Genomic DNA, 27,063 nt, shown 5'->3' with positions numbered 1-27,063 from the left:
CAGCGGGTCAGGCAACATCTCTGGAGAACATCGATAGGTGACATTTCAGATTGGGACTCTTCGTCAGACTCATTAGCACAGTTGCTGACTGACCTGCCAAATGTCTTCAGTATTTTCTGCATTTGTTTCTGATTTCCTGCATCTGCAGTTTTTTAATGCAAAGATTACAGCTTTATTGTGAGAAATATCTCTTTGATTCAACTCAAAAACAAATAATGCCAGATATGAACTGAGAGCCAATCAAAGGGGCTGTCCCACTGCAGCGACCTAATTGGCCAGTTTAGAAGAGTTTAGGAGAGTTTGAAAAAATGTCATGTTGAAGACCTCCTTCAACAACGTAGAAGACCTCCTTCAACTATGATGAAGACTAGCTACGACTAGCTTCGGGAAAATTGGACACCGAATAGTGGAGAGTGAAGCCGACCTCCTTCGATCTCCTTCCACTTCCCTTCGACTATGTTGAAGACTATCTACGACTACCTTTGATTACCTTCGACTATCCTCGATTACCTATGAATATCATGCCGACCTACTACGACTTACTTCGAATAAACCCTACGAGTAAAAAAAGTATCGATTTTTTCCACGGCGACCTTTTTTTCTCGCGGGAGTTTTTCAACATGTTGAAAAATACGCCGCGACCTAGCTGAGGCCTCTAGTAAGTGGGAACTACTCTCCAGCATGAAGGAGAGTTACAAAGACCTCCTAGGACCTCGTGTCGACCATGCTGCGAGTATGAGTCGAGGGCAAACTCGTCTGAACTCGTGGATTAGGACACCGTAGTGGGACAGCCCCTTCAGTCATCTTGTAGTATCATGGAGTCATCCAGCACAGAAAAAGAGGTGGCCCAATTTGTCCGTGCCAACTAAGCTGCCCCATCTACACTATTTTCATCTTCCCATATTTGGCCCACATCTTTTCTGACCATGTACCTGCCCAAATGTTTTTTAAATGTTATTATAGTATTCGCCTCAACTACCTCCCTTAGCAGCTCATTCCATGTGCCCACCACCGTCTGTGTGAAGAAGTTGTCCTTCAAATTCCTATTAAATCTTTTGCCTCTCACCTTAACCTATGTCCCCTGATTCTTGATTCCCCGATAAGATTCACCTCTATGAGATCACCCCTCATCATCTTGCTCTTTAAGGAACAATATCCTAGCCTACCCAACCCTCTCCCGATAGCTTGGGCCATCTTGTAAATTGGCTTTGTTCCTGTTGTTCTGTTTTCAATAATTGTAAAGTTCAGTGGATCGGTATTTTAACACAAAGTGTGCAATTTGTCTTTTGTCAGCTCATAGTCCGGACAACTCATTCATGGGTTTTGTTGCTGAGATACTGAATGATACTGAAAAGGAAGCCATTCAATCAAGCAAGATCAACAACATGGCGGTCGTCTATGGAAAAGATCCTAACATGTGGAAGGTGGGAAGAATTTATTATTATTATTTTATGTGCGTTGCTCCCATGTGTAAACCACAAGATTTCCACCGATGGGAGAGTCTAGGACTAGGGGACATAGCCTCAGAATAAAGGTCGCACCATTAGAAAGGAGATGAGGAGGAATTTCTTTAGTCAAAAGGTAGTGAACCTGTGGAATTCATTGCCGCAGATGGATGTGGAGGCAAAATCAATGGTTACTTTTAACGCAAAGATTGACAGATTCTTGATTAGTACGGGTGTCAAGGGGTATGGGGAGAAAGCAGGAAATGGGGTTGAGAGGGAAAGATAGTTCAGCCATGATTGAATGACCGAGTAGATTCAATGGGCTGAATGGTCTACTTGTGACCCTTTGACTAATGATCATGAAGATTCCGATCTCAGATGTTAAGAATAAGAAAAAATAATTGTCAAAGGAAAGCTAAATGGATACAATTCCATAATTTGTAAATAACGGACGCATCAAGAAATTTACTCTCAGAATTGCTACATTAGGATCTTTTGTATTTTCTTCTTTATAACTTGCATAAGAAACTTACAGGGTTTTATGGTTTGGTATGGACAAGGTGGGCCGAAGAGTCTATTTCCGTGCTGTGCAGCTCAATAACTCTACACTTGGGTTCGCGTTGCAGATTTTCAGAGTAATTTGTCCAGCTCTACAATGAAAACAAAAATATTCCATTACAAGCGACGTGAAAGAGTATGTTTTGTTTTAGTTATTTGTGCAGAAGTTAGGATAGAGAACACCCATTGCTTTAGGTGCAAACTGAGCTCTAATAAGCCATCTTTGGCTTGTGGGCAAAGTGTTGATTGTCCTGTTGTTGAGGGGAACACACTTGTGCTGTGAATGTCTGACAGACGTGTGGAGATTAGCATCAGTCATGATATGCTGCTGATTTTACACCAGCATTCCCAATTTTAAGCTCAAAGCAACTAGAAGTGCCTTCCATTACTCTTACCATCTCAGCCATTATTTAAATGAATTATCAGCAAACAGCAACTAAACAATGAGTCTCTTGGACATTAGTAGAATTCTTCAAATATCTGACGGAGACACAGGGAACTGCAGATGCTGGTTTACAAAAACAGATGCCAAGAGCTGGAGTAACTCAGCGGGGCAGTATCTCTGGAGGACATGAATAGGTGATGTTTCGTGTCGGGACCCATCTTCAGATTGATTTGAGGGGGGGGATTGGGTGAAGCTGCAAGAGAGAAGGGGCAGGACAAAGCCTGACAAGTGATGGGTGGATAATAATAATAATAATAATAAATTTTATTTATGGGCGCCTTTCAAGAGTCTCAAGGACACCTTACAAAGATTTAGCAAGTAGAGGAAAAACATGTAAGGGGAATGAAATAAATATATGACTAGTACACAAAGTAAAGACAGAATTCAATTCAAAACACAATATGAGGCAATTAATGCACAGATGAAAAGGGAGGGGGACGTTGGGCTAAGGATAGGCAGAGGTGAAGAGATGGGTCTTGAGGCGGGACTGGAAGATGGTGAGGGACACGGAATTGCGGATCAGTTGGGGGAGGGAGTTCCAGAGCCTGGGAGCTGCCATGGAGAAGGCTCTGTCCCCAAAACTGCGGAGGTTGGGCTTGTGGATGGAGAGGAGACTGGCTGATGTGGATCTGAGGGACCGTGAGGGTTGGTAGGGGGCGAGGAGGTCAGTGAGATATGTGGGGGCCAGATGGTGGAGGGCTTTGTAGGTGAGGATCAGGATTTTGTAGGTGATCCGGTGGGAGATGGGAAGCCAGTGAAGTTGTTTGAGGACTGGAGTGATGTGATGCCAGGATTTGGTGTGGGTGATGTAGGTGAGGGAGGGTTGGTAGATGGTTGGACAAAGGTCAAAGATGAAAAGACAAAAGTTGTGAGATAAGGATAGAAGAGGTATGAATTGTGAAGCCAGAGGAAGGAATATAGGTGGAAAGGGATGGGGAAGGAGAGATATTAGTGTAAATCCAGGTGGGGCATAAGGAAGAGGGGAGAGGGGGGTAGAAAGGTGGCAGTGTTGTTTGTAAAGGGCCTGTCCCACTTGGGCGTCAATTGCACGTCACGCAGGTGACGGGCGAAGATTTTGTGAATCCCAAAATCCTGGGGTGCCGCGCTCGACCGCGCGTCACTGCCTACGCCACCACGCCTCACCAATCGCCATGCGTGCATCATGTGCGCGACACTACGTGCGCGCCGTGCGTCGTGACACGTAAATGATGTCGTGTAAATGACGCCCAAGTGCGACAGGCCCTTGGTTAGTTACCTAAAATTGGAGAATTCAATGTTCATACCGTTAGGTTGTAAACTACCCAAGAGGAATCTGATGTGCTGTTCCTCCAGTTTGCATGTGGCCTTACTCTGGCAATGGACAGAAAGGTCAGTCTGGGAATGGGAAGAGGAGTTAAAATGGTTAGCCACCAGGATATCCAGTAGGCCTTGACACAAGTGATGAGCGAAACGGCCACCTAGTCTGTTTGGTCTTTCCGACATAAAGGAGGCCACATCGGGAACACCAAATGCAGTAGATTCACATCAGGTTGACCCTTGTCCACCCATCTGCAAATCAAACTCACCCCACCCCCCCACCTCTTTTCATCTATTACTTGACACACATTGGCCTTTCCCCACTTCTCTTCCAGCTTTCTTCCCCCTCACTCACCCACAATCAGTCTGAGGAAGGTTGGGAACACATTGCTTTATACTTCTGATCCAAAATTCTGTGGGGGGGGGGGGGGTGGGGGGGGAATATAGGTGGTGGTGGGGGGAGGGGGGGAATATAGGCGGTGGGGGGGGGGAGGTGGGGGGGGGGGGGGGGCTGTTCTGTTCTGGGGGTGGAAATAAAGCTGGAAGAGAAGAGAGACAGGACCAAGATTACCTGAAATGTTGCCTCTCGTAGTTCTCTGAAAATGCAGCCTGATATGCTGAGAAACTCCACCCCTTTGTGTCTGTTCCTGTTAACAGGTATCTGCAGTCACCTTGTGTCAACATGCCATAGATCTATTCCTTAACTATTGTAAGCATTTTACTACAGTACATACAAATATAATCCATTGGTGAAATAAGGTTGGAGGCAGTTTGACCTATTCCTGTCCTCGTCCTTCTAGTTTATGGCTGTAAGATTTGTTTCATGCAGTAAACTGCAGGTGCCGAATTGTTGTTATCTTGTAGCTGAATCCTTAAAGGCAATCTCAGGAGCCAATAAAGCAAGCCATTGATATACTAGTGGCGACAGCTCATACACTATAATGGGCTGCTGCTTGTAAGGTAAATAATTTATACAACTAACTAGTGGCCTGGCATCTTCTGTCATAATCTAAGCACTGTGGCGCAGCAGTAGAGTTGCTGCCTTACAGCGCCAGAGACCCGGGTTTAATCCTGACCACAGGTGCTGTTTATACGTTCTCCCTGTAACTGCGTGGGTTTTATCCAGGTGCTCTGGTTTCCTCACACACACCTGCAGGTTTGTGGGCTAATTAGCTTCTGTACTTCTGGTCCCAAAATGAGCTCTGAAACACAAAGAGATTGCGGCCAGAATAGAGAAGTTGCTCAAGGATGTTCTTAGCGTCTCCTTGGTAAAAGAAAATGTAATGTATTCTCACTGACTCCTTGGAATCTCTGGCTACCCAAACAGAATATAAGGTGCTGTTCCTCCAGTTTGCGTGTGACCTCACTCTGGCAATGGAGGAGGCTCCAGGACAAAGAGGTCTATATATGGGACCTTTCTGATATTATCAAAACAAGCATTTCAGAGCATTCAAAACAATTCAAAATGAAAATTAAATAATTATGTTAAAAGCGCATCAAATTCACCCATAATAGTTAAGATGTGTTCATAATTAAAAGCATGGAAAAAACAGAGGCATAGAGTCATACACCATGATCTGGGCAGTGGGCAGGTGCTATAGACCTGCACAGGAAGGTAGACACTCCCGGCCCCACGTGTCACGGGCAGATGGGGCTCGTCAGCCTGGGAAGGCAGTCCATCTAGGAGAGGGAAAACTCTGATTTAAAACCTCCACTGCCTTGTGGCCATATCCAGTCATGGGAAAGGCTTCAGGAGTAAACCTCAAGAAAATCCGGAGTCGGAGCCCCTAAGGCAGTTCGTCGTTGTCTGCGACGGCACTGGTGCCAAACTGTAACGGCCCTGCTGTTCGTTTGGATCGATCAGCGACGTGGAGAGGGGGGACGTGCGGCATGGGCAACAGCCTGTCCTCCATATGACAACGCCCAGGCTTGCATCGACCAGGATGCATCACCCATGGTCAGTCATGACCAAGGGGGGCCAACTAAAGAGTCATACAGTTCGGATACGGGCCCTTTGGCCTAACCTGCGCACACTGATGTCCAAGATGTCCAATCTATGCTAGTCCCACCTGCTCTCATTTGGCCCATATCCCTATAAACCTTTCCTATCTACACAGCCGACCTTCTTGTTGTTGGCATCTGTCCATCTACGAGAGATGATGGTGTGGCTTTAACGTTGGCCTGCTTGGAGAGGAGAACGTTTCATCTGTGGTTGCATTTCATACTTGAGCTGACCAGGGTTATCCTTGACAGGCAGATCCTCCCACAGCTTCCACAGGTGAAGCTGTCTCTGGCTGTTGGATTGAGGAGTGTGTTGCTATTACCATTGACCATTTTGTGTCATTGCTGCCTGGCCTCCAGGGGCTTGAAGCACATGCTGCCATGGAGCTTCATACCCGCCTGGAGTTCCTTTCTCCACCTCCCCCAGTCCTCAGCAGCCTCTTCCCAGTTGTCAGTGCCAATGTCAAAATGTGTTATATCTTTTAATCGTACCCTTGTAGCAACGCTTGATGGGCCTGTCCCACTTAAGCGATTTTTCAGGTGACTGCCGGCGACTGTCAAGTTGCCAGTAGTTGCCTGAAAAATCCAGCGACTGTCAGAGTGGAACACGTACACACAAACACATTGCAGGCGGTGGGCAGGGCAAGCAGGGGGGAGCGTTGTCTGAAATCCACACAGTGCGAAGCCAAGGTGATACAGACACACACCACGATGAACAGGAAGGTTGGCGCTGTAATTAACATGACTAAAGCACAGTGTACGGTAAGTCCTTTAAAAGAGGAGGGGGGGGGGGGGGTGGGGGGGGAAGAGGGGGAAGAGGGGGGAGAGGGGTGGAGAGGGGGGGAAGAAGGACGGAGAAGGAGTGGAGACAAGTTTTAAGAAGCCAGAGATACACGGCTGTGAAGTTAGGCGGACATTTAACATTACCGGTCGGTTATCCTTGGTTCCGAAAATTACTGCTTATGTTTGTTTTCCCCCAATGAGCCATTGAAATGAGCACCGGCTACAACCTACAAGAACCTACGACCTCCTGGCGACCCACCTACGGCACGAGAATTCTCGCTACTCTCCATGGCGGCTTCATTCTAATCTCGCCGCTAATTTTCCAACATGTTGAAAGATTCGCGGCGACCATAATGCGGACGTGACTAGTTCCCAGAATGCGGGAACTCCTCACGATCATGAAGCCGACTCCCCGGCAACTACCCGCCAACATGTGCCAACCATGTGGCGACTGCATAGTCTCCTGCAGTCACCTAAAAAGTTGCCTAAGTGGGACAGGCTCATTAGTTCCTCTTGGCTTCCATGCACTGGCAACCGCCCTGTATAACACATCTTTCGGGATGCGTCCATTTTTCATCCTCTGTACATGTCCAAGCCAGCGGAGATGCTTCTACTTCAGGAACACAAGGATGCTAGGAATGTTGTCCAGGGAGAGGCCAGATTTATGGATGATTTTACCAAGAAACCCAGCTTTAGACATACATTTTTAAGCAGACTAACTGAGTTCTAATGAGAAAATCTGAATCTCACCTTTATGTGCTCATGTGCAGATGCAATTATAAAGAAATGGAACCATTACATTTTATTGATCGGGCTCTCTGATTATTAAAACATAAATGGCTAAATTTAATTAGTAATTTTTAACGAACTATTGCATTTGGCACCATGTTCTAGGGAAATGATCTATTTCACATAAAACTCTGTCCTTGTACACATTTCTTTTCACAGTACTTGGATTTTAAACAGTACTTTTTAACATTCCCTACATTATGAGACATAAACAGTCTCTTTAATTCTATTTGCATTCCTCAAGTACATATATAATTACATAACGTACTCTTAAATAGAATTCTAGAAAATTGTAGCTGTCCAAATGTCTTTTAAAAGTTGTTACAGTGCGAGTCCTTCTACCATTTTCCAATGCCTTTGATGACACAGTCTTGCTATATTTTCTTTTATGCCAGACCAACAGAGGTCACAGCCTTGGGAGGCCAAGATACCGGCCCCTCAAAGTTAGCCGCTATGATAACAGATCTGCCGGCTCTGGCTGTGATGGTGTTTCAGAGTCCCGGCCGCAGGGGGCATATTTAACCCATCGATCCGCGCAGACGTCCTGATGAGGTTGAGATCGGCCACATCACCCGGACTAGGCTCTACATTTTAGGGGGGATTTTGGGGGTGATTTCAAGTGCACTCTCATAAACGTAACCGGATTAAAGCATGTGCCGGATCACCAGTTGCCGGAAAATCGATGGTGGACCTGAACCAGCCTCAACCACCTCCTCTGACAGCTCGTTCCTTCAACCCCGCCCCCCCACCCCCTCGCCCTCTGTGGATAATATAAAACAATGTAATTCCTCATACATTTTTTTGCCTCACAGCTGTAGAATATCTCTTAAAGGGAATGGATGTGCCCACCCAGCATAGGATCTGAGAGAGAATTCTCCATTGTATGTTAGGGGAACGGAGGAAGTTAGTGCTCCTTCCCCTCACAATGGAGGTTGTCGATAGATTCATAGATGGAATCTCTCAACAAGTTTCAATCTACGATATGGATATACGTGTGGTCCAAAACGTTGTGACACTCGTGAAGGTAAATGTGTATAATTCACCATCGGGTTGCTGGCATTTCCCAATAAGATTCAGATCATTGTGTATCCCTTCCCTAATTCTATTTTATTCATGCTGAGTTTAGTTTAGTTTAGTGTGGAGATACAGCTTGGAAGCAGGCCTTCGGCCCATTTTGACCACGCTGACCAATGATCACCCACGTGCTAGCTCTACCCTACAAACTTGGGACAATTTACAGAAGCCAATTAGCCTACAAACTTGTATGACTTTGGAGTGTGGGGGGAAACTGGAGAAGCCGAAGGAAACCCACGCAGTCTCAGGGAGAACGTACAAACTCTGTACAAGCAGCACCCGCAGTCAGGATCGAACCTAGGTCTCCGACGCTGTAAGGCAGCAACTCTACTGCTGCACCACTGTGTCATCACACACTTTCAGATAATCTGGAAGGCTAGTAAAAGTACATTACGTGATTATATCTGTACTTGAGAAAAGGAAGTAGTATTAGAGAGACTGCTTCTGTTTTGCAGTGTAGAAAGTGCTAAGTAAAAATCCAATCAAGTAAAAATCCAATTAGTGGAAAAAAAAATGGGTTCAGACAAGGCATCATGTGAAATAGATCTCTTTCCTGAAACTTGGTGCCAAGTACAATAGTTTGCTTTAAACTACAAATTAAATTCTCCCATTTATGTGATGATAATCTGGTTACCTAATCAATAAAATTAATTGTTCCATTTATTTATAATTGATTCTGCACACGACTACATAGAGATGATATTCAGATTTTCTCATTATAACTCAGCAGGCTTAAACATTTGTGTCTAAAGCATGATTGATCTCCTGTTTGGCTTAATATGATTCCATCAGAATTTAATAAAGGAAAAAACTAGTATGCCATAATAAATCTGGCTAAGCTATTTTCAGATTCAAGGTAAGCCTTTCAGCTTAAGGGTACGAAAACATGATAATAGTTCACTGAGATTTTTCAACCTGTTCTTTTATTCATATGTGTCTGCATCTTATCTCCATTTACTTGCCACCATTCTGTATTCCTTAGCAACTTTTCATAATAGAAATCTCAATAAGTTTCAAACTTACACCCCAAAAGTTACTTACACTAACAGAAGGGGGAGCTGCACTGCTAGCAGGCCTGCCTGCAGCCTGTCTGTTTTTTCCTCTCTTTATTTTTTATTTTAGTTTGGCTGAACAGTTTGTTTTGGGGATTATTTAGTTTGTCTATCTATGTGGGGGAGGGGGGTAGGGTAAGGGGGGAACCGTTTCCCAGTCACTTCCTGGCGAGGATGCAACTATTTCCACGAGTCACGTCCTCACCCCCCCCCCCCCCCCCTCGCGGCGTACCAACTGGATCGGAGTGGCCTTTCGTACCAGAGACCAGGGACCGGACCAGAGCTTCGGCAGCGGCTATGCGGCACTGGATTCACCATGGAGCGGGCGATACCTTCCTGGATCGCCGTTTGGAGCTCCTGAGCGTTGGGCCCGCTGCTCCAACATCGCAGAGCTGCGGTTCGTGGAAATCCCAACGCAGGTGGCGCTGACCTCAACATCGCGGAGTCCCTGGGGCCCTTTGCCGAGGGCCGCCAGCGTGAAACTCTGCCCAGCACGGCCTGGGGACGTTGGGAGCCGCGGACTCCGGTGGGAAGCGGCCAATTCGGAGGTCCAAGCCGTTGGGGATGTCCTCCAGTCCCGACGTCGGAGTTCCAACATCCCAGCGAGCGGGCCTGAGCGGCGAGCCACCCATAGCAGCGACTGCGGAGGGCTCCGCAGGCCCCGACCACAGGTGAACATCAGGAACATCAGAAGAAGATGACTGACTTTGGTGCCTTCCCTCACAGTGGGAAACCTTTCGATTCTGAAGTGTGGGGATGTTTTATGTTGGACTCTATTGTGTGTTGTGTTCTTTACTTTACTGTATGGCTGTATGCAAAAACAAATTTCAGACCTCGTCTGACAATAAAGGGCCATCGTATCGTATCGTATCGTATTGTATTGTAAATGTCCACTACTTTAGTTCTTGATCTCAAATGCATTCTATTTTGTTTGGTTTGGCCCATTTACTTTATACTTTTCCAGTAACCTCATTGACTGATTTTGTTAAAGTTTTTCTTCCATGGGTACTGACCTTTTACCTTTTAATGTTCTCTCGTTACACTCTAAAAAAATCCTTGATTCCTCTCATCTTTTCAAGCTACCAACCATCTCCAACACCCTTTTACCCCTGGAGTTTTTGCCTATCCATTCCCTCCACAGAAGCTTCCTGATCCATTCAATTCCTCCAACACTTAATATTGTTAATATTGCCTACTTCCAGAGTGACAAATCAACTAACAACACCCTTGTTCAACTGACAACATCCCTTCCCACCCAAACCACCTCCTCCTCAGATACTTTCCCCTGCAACTACAAGAGATGTAACATCTGTCCCTTTACCTCTTCCCTCATCTCCATCCAGGGACCCTAGCAGTCTTTCCAGGTGAGATAGAGGTTCACATACACCTCCTCTAACCTCCTCTATGGCATCCAGTGTTCCCCATGTACCCTCCTGTAAACCAGCAAGACCAAGCATAGGTCCACCAAACACTTGGTCTGCCATACCCTACTGGATCTCTTGGTAATTTTAGATAACTAACCATTTTACTCCCCCCCCCCACACCCCCGCACATGTCCTGGGCCTGCTTTTTTTGCCCCCATTGAAGAGGCCCTGTGCTGCAGTTGACTTGCAGCTAGTTCTCCCCATCTTCCACTTGGTTTTAGCTATTTGCCCAATGGTTCAAACTGTCAATCACTCTAACTTTAGATAACCACTTCAGCAACCCCCTATCAACCCCCGCCCCCCACCCCCACCAGGCCCACTTATTCCTACCCCACCCACATTTTTTGCATCCCCCATTGAAGCCCTCCCCCCCATAACCAAATCGAAGTTGACTTGCATCATTATTTCTCCATGTTCAGAGCAGCTGCATCTGAGTGTTGTGTCGTTAATTGGAGTCACTATTTGCAACTCCTTCAGCTCAACGTGCCTCTGCCGACAATTTCTGCACTTGTCTCAGTTCATTGACCCCCACATTTACGATCCGGTTATCTTCATAAACTTCATTATTCCAAGCTGCCCCACATTATTAGTTTCCATTACCTTGAAATCATCTCATACATCGCTGACCTGTTAGTGACTCAGGCATAAACTCTGATTAAGTACCCCCATAATCAAAGCCTCTTCCTGGCTCCACCCAACATTGTCTTGCCTCTTCCTGGCTCCACCATCTCCTCCATCCCCACAATGATAGATATCATTGAGATATCTACACTTAAGACGTTAAGATTTGGATGAGGGGATTGAAGGCTTTGTGGCCGTGTTTGCGGATTATACGAAAACAGCACCAATGAAAATATGTATTGTAGAGAAAGTATGAACTCTGCAGAATGACGACAGGTTGGGAAAGTGGGTAGAGAAGTGGCAGATGGAATAATGTGTAGCAAAATGTGGAGTCATGCATTTTGGTAGTAGGAATAAAGGTGTAGACTATATTCTAAATGGAGAGAGAATCCAGAAATCAGAGGTTCAAAGGGGAGTGTTGGTACAGTATACCCCAAAATGTTCATTTGCAAATCAAATTGGTAGTAAATAAAGCAAATGCAATGCTAGCATTTATTTAGAGTGGACTGGAATACACAAACAAGGACGTAATGCTGAGGCTCTGGTCAGGCCACATTTGGAATATTAGGAGCAATTTTGTGCACCATATCTGAGGAAGGATGTGCAGGCTAGGAGGGTCCAGAGGAGGTTTACATGAATGACCCCAGGAATTAGTGGATTAACATATGATGAGCATTTAACGGCATTGGATTTGTACTCGCTGGAGTTTAGAAGAATGAGTGGGGACCTCATTGAGATGGACAGAATAGTGAAAGGCTTGGATAGAGCAGATGTGGAGAGGATGTGTCCATTAGGAGGAGAGTTTAGGACAAGAGGTCAAAATTAAAGGACATTATTTCAGGAAGGAGATTATGAAGAATTTAGTTAGTCAGATAGTGTGAATCTGTGGAATTCTTTGCCACAGAAGGCTGTGGAGGTCAAGTCAGTGGATATTTTTTAGGCAGAGATAGACAAATTCTTGATAATTATGGGTGTCAGAGGTTATGGTGAGAAGGCAGGAGAATGAGGTTAGAAGGGAGAGATAGATCAGCCTTGATTGAATGGCAGAATAGACTTGATGGGCCAAATGGCCTAATTCTGCTCCTATCACTTATGACCTTATGACACAAGGACCTGCAGATGCCGGAATCTTGTGTAGAGCACAGAATGCTGGGACAACTCAATGGGTCAGGCAGCATCTTTGGACAGGTGACATTTTGGGTCAGGACATTCCTTCAGGCTCATCCTCCAAATGTCGAATTCCTCCAACACGGGACATTTGAGCAACCCAGACTACCCTACCCGATTGTTCTGTTAAAGATTTTTTCAATTGTCTCTAATTGATAGTTAAAAAAATAAGATAATCTTGGTTTATGAACTGTCTGCCCAAGTCTGCAAGAAAGTTAGATGCGGAGCAGTCCACCACACAGACCAGATTCCCCATTATTACCACATTGAGTGAGCCACAGTGTTGCAGTAGAGCTGCTGCCTTACAGCGCCAGAGACTCAGGTTTGATTTTGACTCTAGGTGCTGTCTGAACGGAGTTTGCACATTCTCCCTGTGACCGCGTGGGGTTTCTCTGGGTGGTGTTTCCACCAACACATCAAACACATGCCGGTTTGTAGGTTAATTGGCTTCTGTAAAATTGTCGCTAGTGTGTATGTTAGAATTTGTGTTTGGGTGATCATTGATCGGCGAGGACTCACTGGGCCGAAGGGCCTGTTTCTCCAGGTTTGCGGATGACACGAAGCTGGGGGACAGTGTTAGCTGTGAGGAGGATGCTAGGAGGCTGCAAGGTGACTTGGATAGGCTGGGTGAGTGGCAAATGCATGGCAGATGCAGTATAATGTGGATAAATGTGAGGTTATCCACTTTGGTGACAAAAACAGGAAAGTAGATTATTATCTGAATGGTGGCCGATTAGGAAAGGGGGAGATGAAACGAGACCTGGGTGTCATGGTACACCAGTCATTGAAAGTAGGCATGCAGGTGCAGCAGGCAGTGAAGAAAGCGAATGGTATGTTAGCATTCATAGCAAAAGGATTTGAGTATAGGAGCAGAGAGGTTTCTACTGCAGTTGTACAGGGTCTTGGTGAGACCACACCTGGAGTATTGCGTACAGATTTGGTCTCCTAATCTGAGGAAAGACATTCTTGCCATAGAGGGAGTACAGAGAAGGTTCACCAGACTGATTCCTGGGATGTCAAGACTTTCATATGAAGAAAGACTGGATAGACTCGACTTGTACTCGCTAGAATTTAGAAGATTGAGGGGGGATCTTATAGAAACTTACAAAATTCTTAAGGGGTTGGACAGGCTAGATGCAGGAAGATTGTTTCCGATGTTGGGGAAGTCCAGAACAAGGGGTCACAGTTTAAGGATAAGGGGGAAATCTTTTAGAACTGAGATGAGGAAAACATTTTTCACACAGAGAGTGGTGAATCTCTGGAATTCTCTGCCACAGAAGGTAGTTGAGGCCAGTTCGTTGGCTATATTTAAGAGGTAGTTAGATGTGGCCCTTGTGGCTAAAGGGATCAGGGGGTATGGGTAGAAGGCAGGTACAGGATACTGAGTTGGATGATCAGCCATGATCATATTGAATGGCGGTGCAGGCTCGAAGGGCTGAATGGCCTACTCCTGCACCTAATTTCTATGTTTCTATGTTTCCACTGTATCTCTCAACTAAACTAAACCCCATCTGTGCTTAACGATGCCTCAGAAAAACAGCCAACATAATGAGACCTGTCCCACTCGAGTCATTCCTCCTTCTCCCTTCTTCCGTTGGGCAGAAGATGCAGACCACCAGACTCAGAAACAGCTTCTCCACCTCTGTTAACAGGCTTCTGATCAGTAGTTCCATAAACTAGGTTATGCAAACAATGCAAAAACTGCTCGCGTCTGCTCAATGTAAAACGTACTTTACTCTGTCTAAGATCATTTGTTTAGATATGTCTATTGATCTATTATTTTTGGCCTTTTAGGGAAAGGCAAAGTATCTGGAAGTCATTAGCCGATACATGGAGATCCATGGAACAGTTTACTATGAGACGCACTGGCCACCTGAGATGCCTGTGTTTGTCAAAAACCATGGACTGCTGCCTCAACATGAGCTGCAGAGACTTCTAAGAAAAGCAAAGGTATTTACCAGTAACAACTGTTTATAAATCTCCTTTCTCTGCATCTTATTTCTATCACTGCATAATTGCATTTTTTCTGATAACATCTTAATTCACATAGATTCAAATATGCAATTAGTTTACTTGGTGCATTCAGATTGCATTCCCATTCCTCTTGCCACGAGTATGTGTTATCTAATTATGAATTCTCAAGCATTAAGAGAGTGAAGTTAGAAGGGTTTTTTTAAATAATAATTTGTGACATTTTTGAGGAAGTTTGGTTTTAGTGAGGAGACTGTAATTGGATTAATCTTCAAAAACCATCCCCTATTTAGAAGTTGTGAAATATGGTTTAAATTAGCTGCTTAAAGATAATCTAGCATTCGAATGTTGGATCTAAAATGTAACTGTTCTTTGGTCCTGAAGATAAAATCAGAACAGTTTGTTACAATTGAACACAGTGCTGGGGTAACTTAGTGGGTCAGGCAGCATCACTGAAGTTTGATTGTAGTCATTTATGTTCTCAAATGGGACACAATTTCTTTCTGTAGTAATCCATGAAAGTTTATTCTTTACAAAGTGCTTTAGCTCCAATATAACACGAGAAAAGGGAACAGTGTGGAAAGGGAACAAATCGAACTGCATACTGAGGCCGAGACTATTTATCCAAATGCATGGATCCCTTGCATTAACTAAAGAATGTCATTAAAACCTAACTGATCTAACTGAAAGCAAATCTGCCAGCGATACTGGGTCTGATTAACAGGTTACTGATGTTGTTCATTTTTAACAACTTTCTGAAATGATTCAGCAAGCAATATAGTCCAACATGCAATTGGCAATGACCAAAGGATGTTAGATATTCCAGCAAAGATCACAACCTGGGACCAATTTAAGACAAATGCAGATGACCTTTATTTTGGCAGAATGTTTAATATCTTTAGCAAGTGGACACTTCCATTTCATCGCTAGAACTACCAATTGTGCTAATGTTTGGCTTAGTTTAGAGATACAGCATGGAAACAACCTCTTCGGCCCACAGAATCCACGCCGACTATCGATCACCCATCAACATTCGTTTTATGTTATTCACTGCCTACACATTAGGGGCAATTTTATAGAAGCCAATTAACCTACAAACCTGCACATCTTTGGGATGTATGGGGAAACCGGAGCACCCAGAGGAAACCCACGTGGTCACAGAGAAAACGTGCAAACTCCTCACAGAGAGTGCCCAAGGTCAGGATCGAACCTGGGTCTCAAGCGCTGTGTGGTAGTGGCTCTACCAGCTGCGCCTCTGTGTCTTTGCCAGATGAACACTTTCATTTCACCCTTGCAGCTACCAATTGTGTTAAATGTCTCTGGGCCAGGGACAAATCAATAGAGTGTTTTTTGATTGTAGTCACCATTCAAACTAAAAGAAGCATGGCAGCCAATTCCCACACAGCGAGCTCTAACAAACATCCTCAGTGCACCGAGCACTAATTACATAGAACTGAATTTTTCACAGAGTTTTAAGATATAATTTGAAAGCAGTATTATTTTTAATGAACAAAACTCAAAATGCTGGAGAAACTCAGCGAGTCACGCAGCAACTGTGCAGGGAACGGACAGGTGATATTTCGGGTCGGGATCTTTCTTCAGGCTGATTATATTTGTGGCAATGTTTGTAACTTGCACAGAAACGTGAGGCATGGTACAATGTATCATTCTTCTCATTTCCGCAAGAAAAGAGATAAATGAACAAAAATACATTTAATTTATGTTTAAATTAACATAAATAAATATAAAATGGAAAAGATTCCGAAAATAATCACTTCACTTGATCAAACGGGATCAAGGAGATCACATGGCACTGACCATAAATGCAAGGCCGGATTTACGTATAAGCTAGGCAAGCTTAAGCTTAGGGCCTCGAGATCTAGGGGGGCCTACTCACCTCGCAGCCACACCGACCATCCGCCCACTGGGACCTCCTACTCTTTGCCCGCTGACCCTGGCCACTCCACCGCCCTCCAGCAGCCCGCAGCCGTCGCCTTACCTGCAGCCTGGACTCAGCACCGGGCCTGAAGTTTCCATGCTGCAGATTCCCACTACCCCGGGTTTGACTGCGCTAGGTCCTAGTGCTAGTCCCCCTAACCCTGGTAATCTCAGCGGCTTGGACTTCCACTGGGTCTTCCCCATTCCCCTCAAACCATGTGACCCCAGCTCTTCCCCACCCACACTACAGTCCTCATACCCCCCTACCCCCTGATCACCCACCACCCCTCCACCAGGCTGGGAGCTCTCAAACCACAGCTCCACTCACCTTGCCTTCCTCCGGGCCCAACACCCAGAGCTTCAAATGGCGATCCAGGTAAGGCATCGCTCGCTCCGCTGTGAGTCCAATATGTATTTTAAAACCAACTGTTTAATGACAACAGACAGCAGGATCTAAAAGTGTCACACTGTCACTGTTGGGTAGTCATGGTCCTCTAGTCGTGGGGGTGGGGGATTGGGAGGGGGGGTGGGGTAGGAGGTCTCACAAGTGAAATAGCTTAGGGCCTTTCTTCATCTAAATCCGGCCCTGCATATATGTAATGTGTCCTTTGTTCCTGTTAGAAGTGATCCAGCTTGTTCTAAAAGACTGCAAGGATTCATAACATTACCAAGCTGAGGGACTCGCTGAAGCTCGGTGCAGCTAACACCAAGGGACTGTGATGGAGGACCACTAGGGTACTTCCGCTGCTGGATATTAAGGGGCAGAGTCCAGTGGGCAGACTCAAACAAGGGAAGGGATATCACTCCACATGAGAGGCAAGGGTTTTTTCCGTAAAGTTCGTACACTACTGAGTATGACACTATTGAATGCCATTAAGTCAGACAGCACAGAATAACATTTATTTTTGAATTTAAAAGCCACCACCACAATATGGCAAATGCTCACAAATGCACTGATAAAGATCAGCCTAACATTCAGTGTGTGTCTAATCTTCAATAGTTTGTATTCATGTTCCCCGCATCCTCAAAAGCATGCTGAATAGGAATAATCTATCAAAATAGATGTTTTTCATGTCTTTAATCATTTCTCGATCTCTTATCAGCTCTCTTTTGGTCCACATTACTCAGAAGTAAATAGCTGGAAACCTAAAGCCATTAGTCTAATCCTTTCATATTCCCAGTCTCCTTTCTGTGAAAATTCTTTTTTGTCCATTTCAGTATGGTTAGGTACCCTGTATTTTTTTAATCCTTTATATTTGCTCACAGCCCATGCTTCACTTCGCTATAGCGCATGCCAGTTTAAATTATTATGAAAATTTGCCCAGAGGTTTCAATTATAGAAAAGCAGATGTGAAGAATCTTATCGGCATAACTCCATTTCTCACTATGGTGTGATACCTCTGTGCTGTGTATCCATTAAAGGATTGGTCTAGTTCTTAACACACCATTTGAATTTATTTTTAAAGCAGAAATATTTTTTTCCCTTTGCTTTTGTACAATATTACAGTCCCCTGTTTTAAGAGTTGCATAGTTTTAACAAAGCCATTTTTTGTATTTATCAAGATGGCGGGGGCCAGGAACATGTAGCCAATGGTGGTGGTGGAGGCAGATATGATAGTGGCATTTAACAGGCTTTTAGATGGGCACATGGAAGTGCAGGGAATGGAGGGGCATGGATCACATGTAGGCGGAGAAGATTAGTTTAACTTGGTTCATGTTCGGCTTGGAGAATGTGATTCACCATGAAAACTGACCAATGGGCTCACCAAGTACACATTGACTATTGCTCACCCATTAACACTAGTTCTATGTTATCTCATTTTTTCGTCTACTCCCTATGCACCAGGGGCATTTTACAGATGCCAATTAACTTACAAGCCCAACTGTCTTTTGGATGTGAGGGAGAATCGGAGGAAACCAGTGCGGTCACAGGGAGAATATGCAAATTCCTGAAAGTAGCGATAAAACATGGAGTAAAAATAGAAGCTGCTGGAAATAGCTGATCTGGTCACTGCTTGATGGGGAGAGAAAAACATAGACCTGATAGATATAGATATAGATATGCCATTTATGAAAATCACCCAGATGTTTCAATTAAGAAAGCTGCTCGTATCAGTGAAGAATACAATTTAGCATAAAACCATTTCTCACAAAAAACAGTGGGATACCTCTGTGCTGTGCACACATTCTAGGATTGGTCTACATCTATACATATATACATTTGGAAGTTATTGTTGGGCGCAGTAATCAGTGCATGTGTCCCTTTGCTTTTGTACAGATATACATTCTCGGTTTTAAGATTCCTGAGTCTGTTTTATCCTGGCCATTTGATGCACCTATAGCGCCTTCCAGAGGGCCAGGCAGCAGTGTCGAAACAGTCCAAACGCAGGATGGGAGCTGATTTGATGATCTTCTTTGCCCTGCTTTAGCAGCGGGAGGTGTAGATGTGCAGGGAGGGGAGGGGCATGGATCCATGATCCGGAGCTGTCCTGGTTTAACTTCTGAAGCCTCTCCCTGTCTGCCATGTGATGCACCATGAAATACCATGCTGTAATGCACCAATGTCACAGGACTCTCGATGGACGAGCGGTAGAAAGGTCATCAGCAGGTTTTCATTGTGCTTCCTGAGGACCCTCAGGGGCAGTGCAGCCGATGCTGAATTAACTTGATGACCGCTGTCTTGTTGTGTGAGTCCAGAGATGTCAGCAGCGATAACCAGTGCGGAAAACCGGAAGGTGTTGACCCTCTCCACACACTCGCCGTTGATGTGTAGGGGGGCTAAGTCGGTGCTGTGCCTCCTGAAGTCGACAATGAGCTCTTTTGTTTTCCTGGTGTTCAGAACCAGCTTGATAGATAAGTCATCAACCTGAAATATTAAGTCCTCCCTGCTTTAGGATTTTATTTCAGATATCTAGCATATGCATTATTCTGCTTTTAGGTGTAAAATATTTTCATGATTCTATTTCTTCCCACTGGACTTATAGTGCAATTGCTAATGTAGATGCATGCCAGATTCTAATGGTTGAGTGGAGATACAATGAAATGCAAATGCTGGAATCGTGAACAAAACACAGAGTGTTAGAGTAACTCAGCGGGTCAGGCAGCATCTGTGCAGGGAATGGACAAACGGCATTTCAAGTTGGGACACTTCTCCAGTCTGAAGATGGACCCTGAACTGAAAAGTCACCTGTCCATTCCCTCCACAGATGCTGCCTGACCTGTTGAGTTAATTCAGGACTTTATGTTGGGCTACTTTGCTGCATTTACCATATATGCTTGCTCCAAATATTTAACCTTTACTTTAGTTAATTGGGCAATTGGACCCCAAGTTTATGTAATATTATCCTACACACTAGGAGAATTTACAATTTTGCTGCATTTACCATAATTAAGGGGGGACTGCTCCAGGTTTTTTAAATGATTAGACGTGGAAAAGCTTTTCCCACTGCCTTACTAAGATTCAGGGGGACTGACATGAGGGGGACTGAAGTTTAGGGAATTGAGGGGGAACTTCTTTACCAAGAGTGGTAGTGCTTCCAGTGAAGGTGGTAGCAATCCCCACATTTAAAAATAAATTGGATAGTTATATGGGAAGGGAATGGAGGGTTCCTACTGAGCACAGGTAGAGGGAGAGATTTACAATTTTACCAATGGTTATATTTAAGCTACAAACCTGCACGTCTTTGTCTTGTGGGAGGAAACTGGAGCACCCGGAGAAAACCCACACGTTGACAGGGAGATCGTTCAAACTCCATACAGAGAGCACCTGTAGTCAGGATTGAACTTGTGTCTCTGGAGCTGTAAGGTAGCAACTCTACCGCTATTTCAGCCCTAGCCTGTCTATGCTTGTTGATTTCAGTGAAGACTCTGTAGGTGACCAATGGAGAGGACACTTGGCCAGATTTCATATTCTTGGTTGCCATTTTATTGAATGCTCTCCCAGTCCCCAACTGTGATATCCAAATTTGGTATTGGTATAGGTTTATTTTTGACACATGTACTGCGATATGGTGAAAAGCTTTTCTTTGTGTGTTACCCAATCAAAGTAAGAATTTTATCGTTCCATTTTGGGACATATGACAATAAAACACTCGTGACTCTTGACGTTATGATTCATGAATCCAATCAGCCCATGCACAAATACAACAGGTAGAGTAAAGAAATAATTTTATCGGAGTGCAGAATATAGTTTTCCAGGAGTGTGGCTTCAAATATTCAGAGAATATAGTCTAATGTCCGCAAATTGGGTAGATCGGAAGACTGGGACTATACAATAGTTTATGTAAGGGCTTTTCAGAAATTGGATAACAGAGAAGAAGCTGTTTCGGAGTCTGGTGAGACATGCTTTTAAGCTTTTATATCTTCTGCCCGCAATGAGCGTGGAGATGCAATTGGGGTGGAAAATGTCCTTGATTGTGTTGGCTGCTTTCCTGATGTAGAATGATGTTTGCATCATCAGTTGCAAAGGCTAAGGAAAAATCTGAAAGGAATAACAATTACTTTCAGAAAACAATGCCAGGGTGCAGTAAAGATTTCCCTGCAGATGATTAAACCTTTGAATCATTTATTGAAAGTGAAAAAGCAGAGAAGAAGAAATATTTGAAATAATTGTAATGTTGAGTCATTTGCATTCCTATGTATAAATTGAAAATGCTGCAAGTCTTTTGCACCTGCTCGTATCATGAAACGTTTTAATCAATCCCAAAGAAGATATTTTTTTAAATTCATTACTGTAGAAGCATCTAACTTTCTTTTGAATCGATATATGAAAATTTAGTGCAGTTGAAATAATAGTCCAGTTAGCGTTTGCTTACATTTATTTGATTTGTTCAAATGAATCATTCTGAAGAAGTCAATAAAATGTTTTGCAACACACATTAAAGATTTATTCTTATTAACAGTGTGATATTCCCCGTCATTTTGCTCATGACCATTTTTAATCTTCACATGTTTTAGACGCAATTTGAATATTTCCAGATAGATCTGCCAGATCTAATTATGATATTGAATAAAGAATAAAATCCATTAATGATTTTAGATTAATTTTTAAGTAATATTTAACGACAAGTGGTACAATAAGGTTTCTCTAAGCCAAACGCAATAGCGAAAAAGAGTGATTTGTTGAGTAACGCCTGGATGTTTATTAATTGTGCTTAGCTGATGGATAATGGAAGTGAATGAATTAGAACATTTATTGTTCAGTCTTAGAGTTCAGCTGTTATATGGCAAGTTAAAGTCCCCCATATTGGTTATATTTCCTCCTACACTTCAAAGACGTACTGGTTTGCACGTTAGTTGGCTTCAGTAAAAATTGTAAATTGTCGCTAGTGAGTAGGATAATGCTAGCGCATGCTAGTCGGCACAGTTTCAGACTGAAGGGTGTTTCTGCACCCTATCTCTAAAGTCTAAACACATTACTCATTTACAATAGAGTCAGCGAGTTGTACAACTCAGAAACAGGCCCTTGGTTTTGTCACAGTGGGCCGGTGATTATGTGCCAAATGAAGACTTAGGGGTCTAGCATTGATGGGGCAACTTTTCATTGGCATGGACAAGTTGGGCCGAAGGGCCTGTTTCCATAATGTGTGACTGTGACTCTATGCCTCTATTAATCCCACTTGCCCATGTTAATTCCATATCTCTTGGTCTCCTGCCGTGTAGCAAAGACTTTCCTCGCATCATTTTTGATGAATAACTTAGAAATGTATTTGTTTTACATTTTCTTAGCCTGTTATTTATGGACTTGCTTACCTTAGTTAGGTCACCACTATGATAAATCCTATCATGGGTGCATTGATCCAGTGTTTCCAGATTCCTGAGACTTCTGGAATGAGGATTATGCCTGATGTTTTCTTAGCTTCTCATCCAGAGGCTTAAATTTCATTTCAGTACAGCATGTTACAGATGAGAGCCAATCGACCCAGTCTCACTACTGATCCATCCATCACTATTATGCCCTACAAGGTCACTGCAGGTGCTTTAAAAGGTCCTGAGAAGTTGGTCTAAAAAGGGGGCAGCAAGTTTTCCCTCGCCCCCTGCCCTAACAATGGTACCTCCTTTCCCATCTCCCTTTTCTGCATCTTTTCTACTCAACAATGGCCAGACTCCAACTCAGCCACCAATCCTTCTTTCCCTGGAATACAAACGGATGGAGTAACTCAGTAAGGTGAGGCAACATCTCTGGAGAAAACAGGACGGGTGACGTTTCGGGTCAGGACCCTTCTTGATGCTCAGAAAAAGAGTCTCCACCAAATGATGCCTATCCATGCCCTCCAGAGATGCTGCTTGACCCATTGAGTTAATCCAGCACTTTGTGTTCTAAGCACCATTTCAGCATCTACAGTTCCTTGTGTCCATGTTCCATTCTTTCTTTACCCCTCCCCAACAACAGCAGACCACCAGTCATGCTGCATACGTTCTTCACAACCCCTTCTCCCTTCACCTCCCCACTGTCAAACTGCCAGGGAGGCTCCTGTTCACCCCAAATCCTGCACCAAATGTTGGGCTTCAATGACCTACTCCTGTCTGGCCTGCGGGTAAACTCATGAACCCAGCTTCAGGGGATGAGAACTAATAAGCACACTTCAAATGCAAAAATAACCAAGCTCCTGTTTCATGTAGGCCTTGGTCATGAACACAGCCGGATTCATCGTGACGACCAAAATAAATCTATGTCATTGACCTTCTTCATCTGAACCATTCCATTCCACCATTAGGGGACAGTAGCATTTCTGCACACACATCTGCACTTAGCATCAAAGAGCCATACAGTACATAAACAAGCCCTTCGGCCTACCTCGTCCATGCTGTCCAAGTTGGAATGCCAGGCAGGTCTCAGTGACCCATGTCCCTCTAAACCCTTCCTATGCCAATACCTATCCCTTTTATGGAATGTGGAGACTGCAGGCTGATTGTGTTGCCAGGGAGATATCAAGCCATGTACATGGGTGTTGATAGAAGGAGAGAGTTTGAGAGAGTTTGTAAGGTCACATGCAATGTCATATTCAAAATCTACAACTATGACTACCTTTGATCAGCAATTAATATATTAAATCACCTACCTAATCTCTCGCGGATACAAGTTCACAATTGCTGCCTGTTACACTTGCGTTTAATCTGGAAGTTGGCAGGTTGAAGTCAAGTTTCCAAAACCACCAACTGTGTTCTTGTGATATAATATTCTGCTGAATATAAACCTCACCAACTGTGAGTATCTATCTTACCCATCCCTTAAACCAGGCTATGTAAGTCCATGTAAAATAATCATTCTCTTCTTATCTATTTTTCAGGATTCTCCACAGCAGAAGCATAATTTCCAATGTGTTTCAGTAAAAAAGATGCCCAATTTGTGGCAACCAAGATACAGTTCTTGAGAGAGAGTTCTTTGGTGTGAGTCTAGGGCCAGATGCGAGAGCCTCAGCATAAAAGGACGCACTAAGTACTAAGTGGCTTTGGAGAAATTTGTAAATTGTCCCTAGTGTGTAGGATAGTGTTGGTGTACGGGGATCGCTGGTTGGTGAAGGGCCTCTTTCCGTGCTGATCTCTTAAACAAGGGTCTTCTTTCAGTTCTCGGAGGAACAAGATGAGGAGATTGGTGAATTTGTGAAATTCATTGTCACAGACGGCTGCGGAAGCCATGTCATTGGGTATTTTTAAAGCGGAGATTGACAGGTTCTTGATTGGTAAGGTTGGCAAAGGTTCTGGGGCGAAAGCAGGAGATTTGGGATGAGGGAACAATCAACCAGCCGTGATTGAATGGCAGGGTAGACTGGGTGGGCCAAATGGCCTAATTCTGCTCCTATGATTTAAGAACTTATGAGTCAGGTTTTGGGTAATCTAACAATAGTTGATGAATTGTATTCACTGCAGGCAGAATGTGCATTCAGAACCCAGGTGAGAAATTCACTTGGACAAGTACAAGGATAGGAAAAGTTTAGAAGGATATGGGCCAAATGCAAACAAATGGGATTAGCTTCGATGGGGCATCATGGTTGACCTGGATGAATTGGGCTGAAGGGCCTGTTTCCATGCTGTATGACTATAATTCTATGAGTCTATGACATTGATATAAGAAAGTATGAAACGGACCAGCATAGGTTATTTTGTTCCTCATGATTTCACTCAGTCAATAAGATGATGGCTTTATTCTTTATCTCAGCACATTTTCCTGCACTGATCGTCGTAGTAAAGATATGCAGTGACTGAGTAAAGAATGCCAAAGATCCACCATCCTAAGAGATGAAGAAATTTCTTCTCAGACCTGGACCAAGTGGCTGATTTGTTATTTCCGGACTCTGATCCTTTGGTGCTACACACTACAACCAGGATCATTGCCTGAGCCATTCCTCATCGATCCTGTCAAACCTCATTACATCGAAGTCACCTCTTGAATTTATTTAATTAGGAATGCACCATGCAACATGCCCACTTTCTTATCCACTCCCTACAACTAGAGATAATTTATAGAGGCCAATTAACCTACAAACCTGCACGTCTTTGGGTAACATGATGCCAAAATAAACAAATCTCATCAGCTTGCTTATGATCCATTCCCTGTTCCTATGCTGTACACATCAAATATTATCCTTAACTTTGCTTCGTAGCCACCGCTGCACTGGTTTTCTTGTTGAATTTGTTTTGCACAAACATAGGTATTTTACATGTAAACCATCAATTCCTTAAGAGTTATCCATTGCTTGTTCAGTATCATTCTTATTAATATCAGTTCCCCATGATTGTTTGTTTCAGGTTTAAGACTGTGGTTTCAGATTAAATTAAATCACTTTAGGTGTCTGCATAATTGTCAGTTACGGTATATTATGGTCATTGATCCGTGCAAGCCCCATATCACCAGATCAGTAATGAACCCCTCATTGCAAGCGACGAGGTCTGAACTAGCCTAAACCCTCAGATAGACACAAAAAGCTGGAGTAACTCAGCAGAACAGGCAACATCCCTGGAGGGAAGGAATGGGTGACATTTTGGGTCGAGACCCTTCTTCAGAAAAACCCTCACCAGCTTCGTGACATTATGGGAATGATTGCAAATTGATACTTAGTGAATAATCCAAACTTCAGGTATATCTGAGTATGAAAATTCGCAGAGACCGCTCCCTCCATAACTCCCTGGTCAATTCGTCCCTTCCCACCCAAACCACCCCCCCTCCCCTGGTACTTTCCCTTGCAACCGCAGAAAATGCTACACTTGTCGCTTTACCTCCCCCCTCGACTCCATCCAAGGACCCAAGCAGTCTTTCCAGGTGAGGCAGAGGTTCACCTGCATCTCCTCCATCCTCATGTACTGCATCCGCTGTTCCAGGTGTCAACTGCTCTACATCAGTGAGGCCAAGTGCAGGCTTGGCGATCGCTCCGCCCAATATCTCCGCTCAGTTGGCATTAACCAACCTGATCTCCCGGTGGCTCAGCACTTCAACTCCCCCCTCCCATTCTGAATCCGACCATTCTGTCCTCGGCCTCCTCCAGTGCCAGAGTGAGGCCCAACACAAATTGGAGGGACAGCACCTCATATTTCGCTTGGGTAGTTTACTCCCGAGCGGTATGAACATTGACTTCTCCAATTTCAGGTTGTCCTTGCTTTCTCCCTCCTTCCCCTCCCCTTCCCAGCTCTCCCACAAGCCTACTGTCTCCGCCTCTTCCTTATATTTTCGCGCCCCTTGCCCCCCCTCCCCCCCGACATCAGTCTGAAGGACTCAACCTGAAACGTCGCCTATTCTTTATCTCTGTCGATGCTGCCTCACCTGCTATGTTTCTCCAGAATTTTTGTCTACCTATGAAAATCAAATGTATTTTAGGGGTATGTGAGATGCCCACTCAGTTGACATTTTTAAATGTCTTTTAAATGACTTATCTTTTTAATCAAGCTTTTAACTGATTTTACTTCCTTTGTCCTTTTACACCTCAATTTTATATTTTGCAATTTATTTTTTATATTTTTATGCTTTTTAACTGCCCATGTTCTGAATGTTTTAAATTGTATTTTAGTTTGGACCTGCGCCTATGTGTAAAGCACTTTGGGTTGCATTCAATTGCATGAAAAGTGCAAGTCAAATAAAGTTATTATTTATTATTATTTAAATATTAGTTAGTAGTAAATTTGTGGTTAAATTGTTTGCAGTATTTCTGCTGTATTATAGTTTATTTTAGTTAAAGTTCAGAGATATGCCATTCGGCCCACCCAATCCATGCCAAATATTGAGCACCAATTCACAGTAGTTCTATGTTATTCCAATTTCTCATCCACACCCTACACACTAGGGGCAATCTTACTGAGGCCGGTTAACCTACAGGCTTTGGGATGTGTGAGGAAACCGAAGCGCCTGGGGGAAACCCAGGCGATTTCTGGAAGAACGTACAAACTCAGTACAAATAGCATCCAAGGTCAGGATCGAACCCGTCTCTCTGGGTTTGCGAGGCAGCAGCTCTACCTGTTACTCCACTGTGCCATATGGTTTATGTTCTATATTGAGGGTATTAGTTATA

The 27,063-nt window shown here is 44.0% G+C and overlaps 1 protein-coding gene across 2 annotated transcripts in view; it reads left to right on the top strand.

Annotated features, from left to right (window-relative positions):
* Nucleotides 1–27,063, top strand: part of LOC129708449 (alpha-1,6-mannosylglycoprotein 6-beta-N-acetylglucosaminyltransferase B-like) — a 656,277-nt gene that overhangs the window by 560,904 nt on the left and 68,310 nt on the right. For both annotated transcript variants that reach the window (XM_055654227.1, XM_055654226.1), the window contains exons 11-12: nucleotides 1,294–1,424; nucleotides 14,450–14,605. In XM_055654227.1, coding sequence (XP_055510202.1) covers nucleotides 1,294–1,424; nucleotides 14,450–14,605 — 287 coding nt within the window. The remainder of the gene's footprint in view (nucleotides 1–1,293; nucleotides 1,425–14,449; nucleotides 14,606–27,063) is intronic.

Source organism: Leucoraja erinacea, chromosome 23 (genome assembly GCF_028641065.1).
Source record: "Leucoraja erinacea ecotype New England chromosome 23, Leri_hhj_1, whole genome shotgun sequence".
Lineage (NCBI taxonomy): Eukaryota > Metazoa > Chordata > Chondrichthyes > Rajiformes > Rajidae > Leucoraja > Leucoraja erinaceus.
The sequence above is the reverse complement of the archived record's forward strand: the minus strand, read 5'-3'. Positions and strand labels throughout refer to the sequence as shown.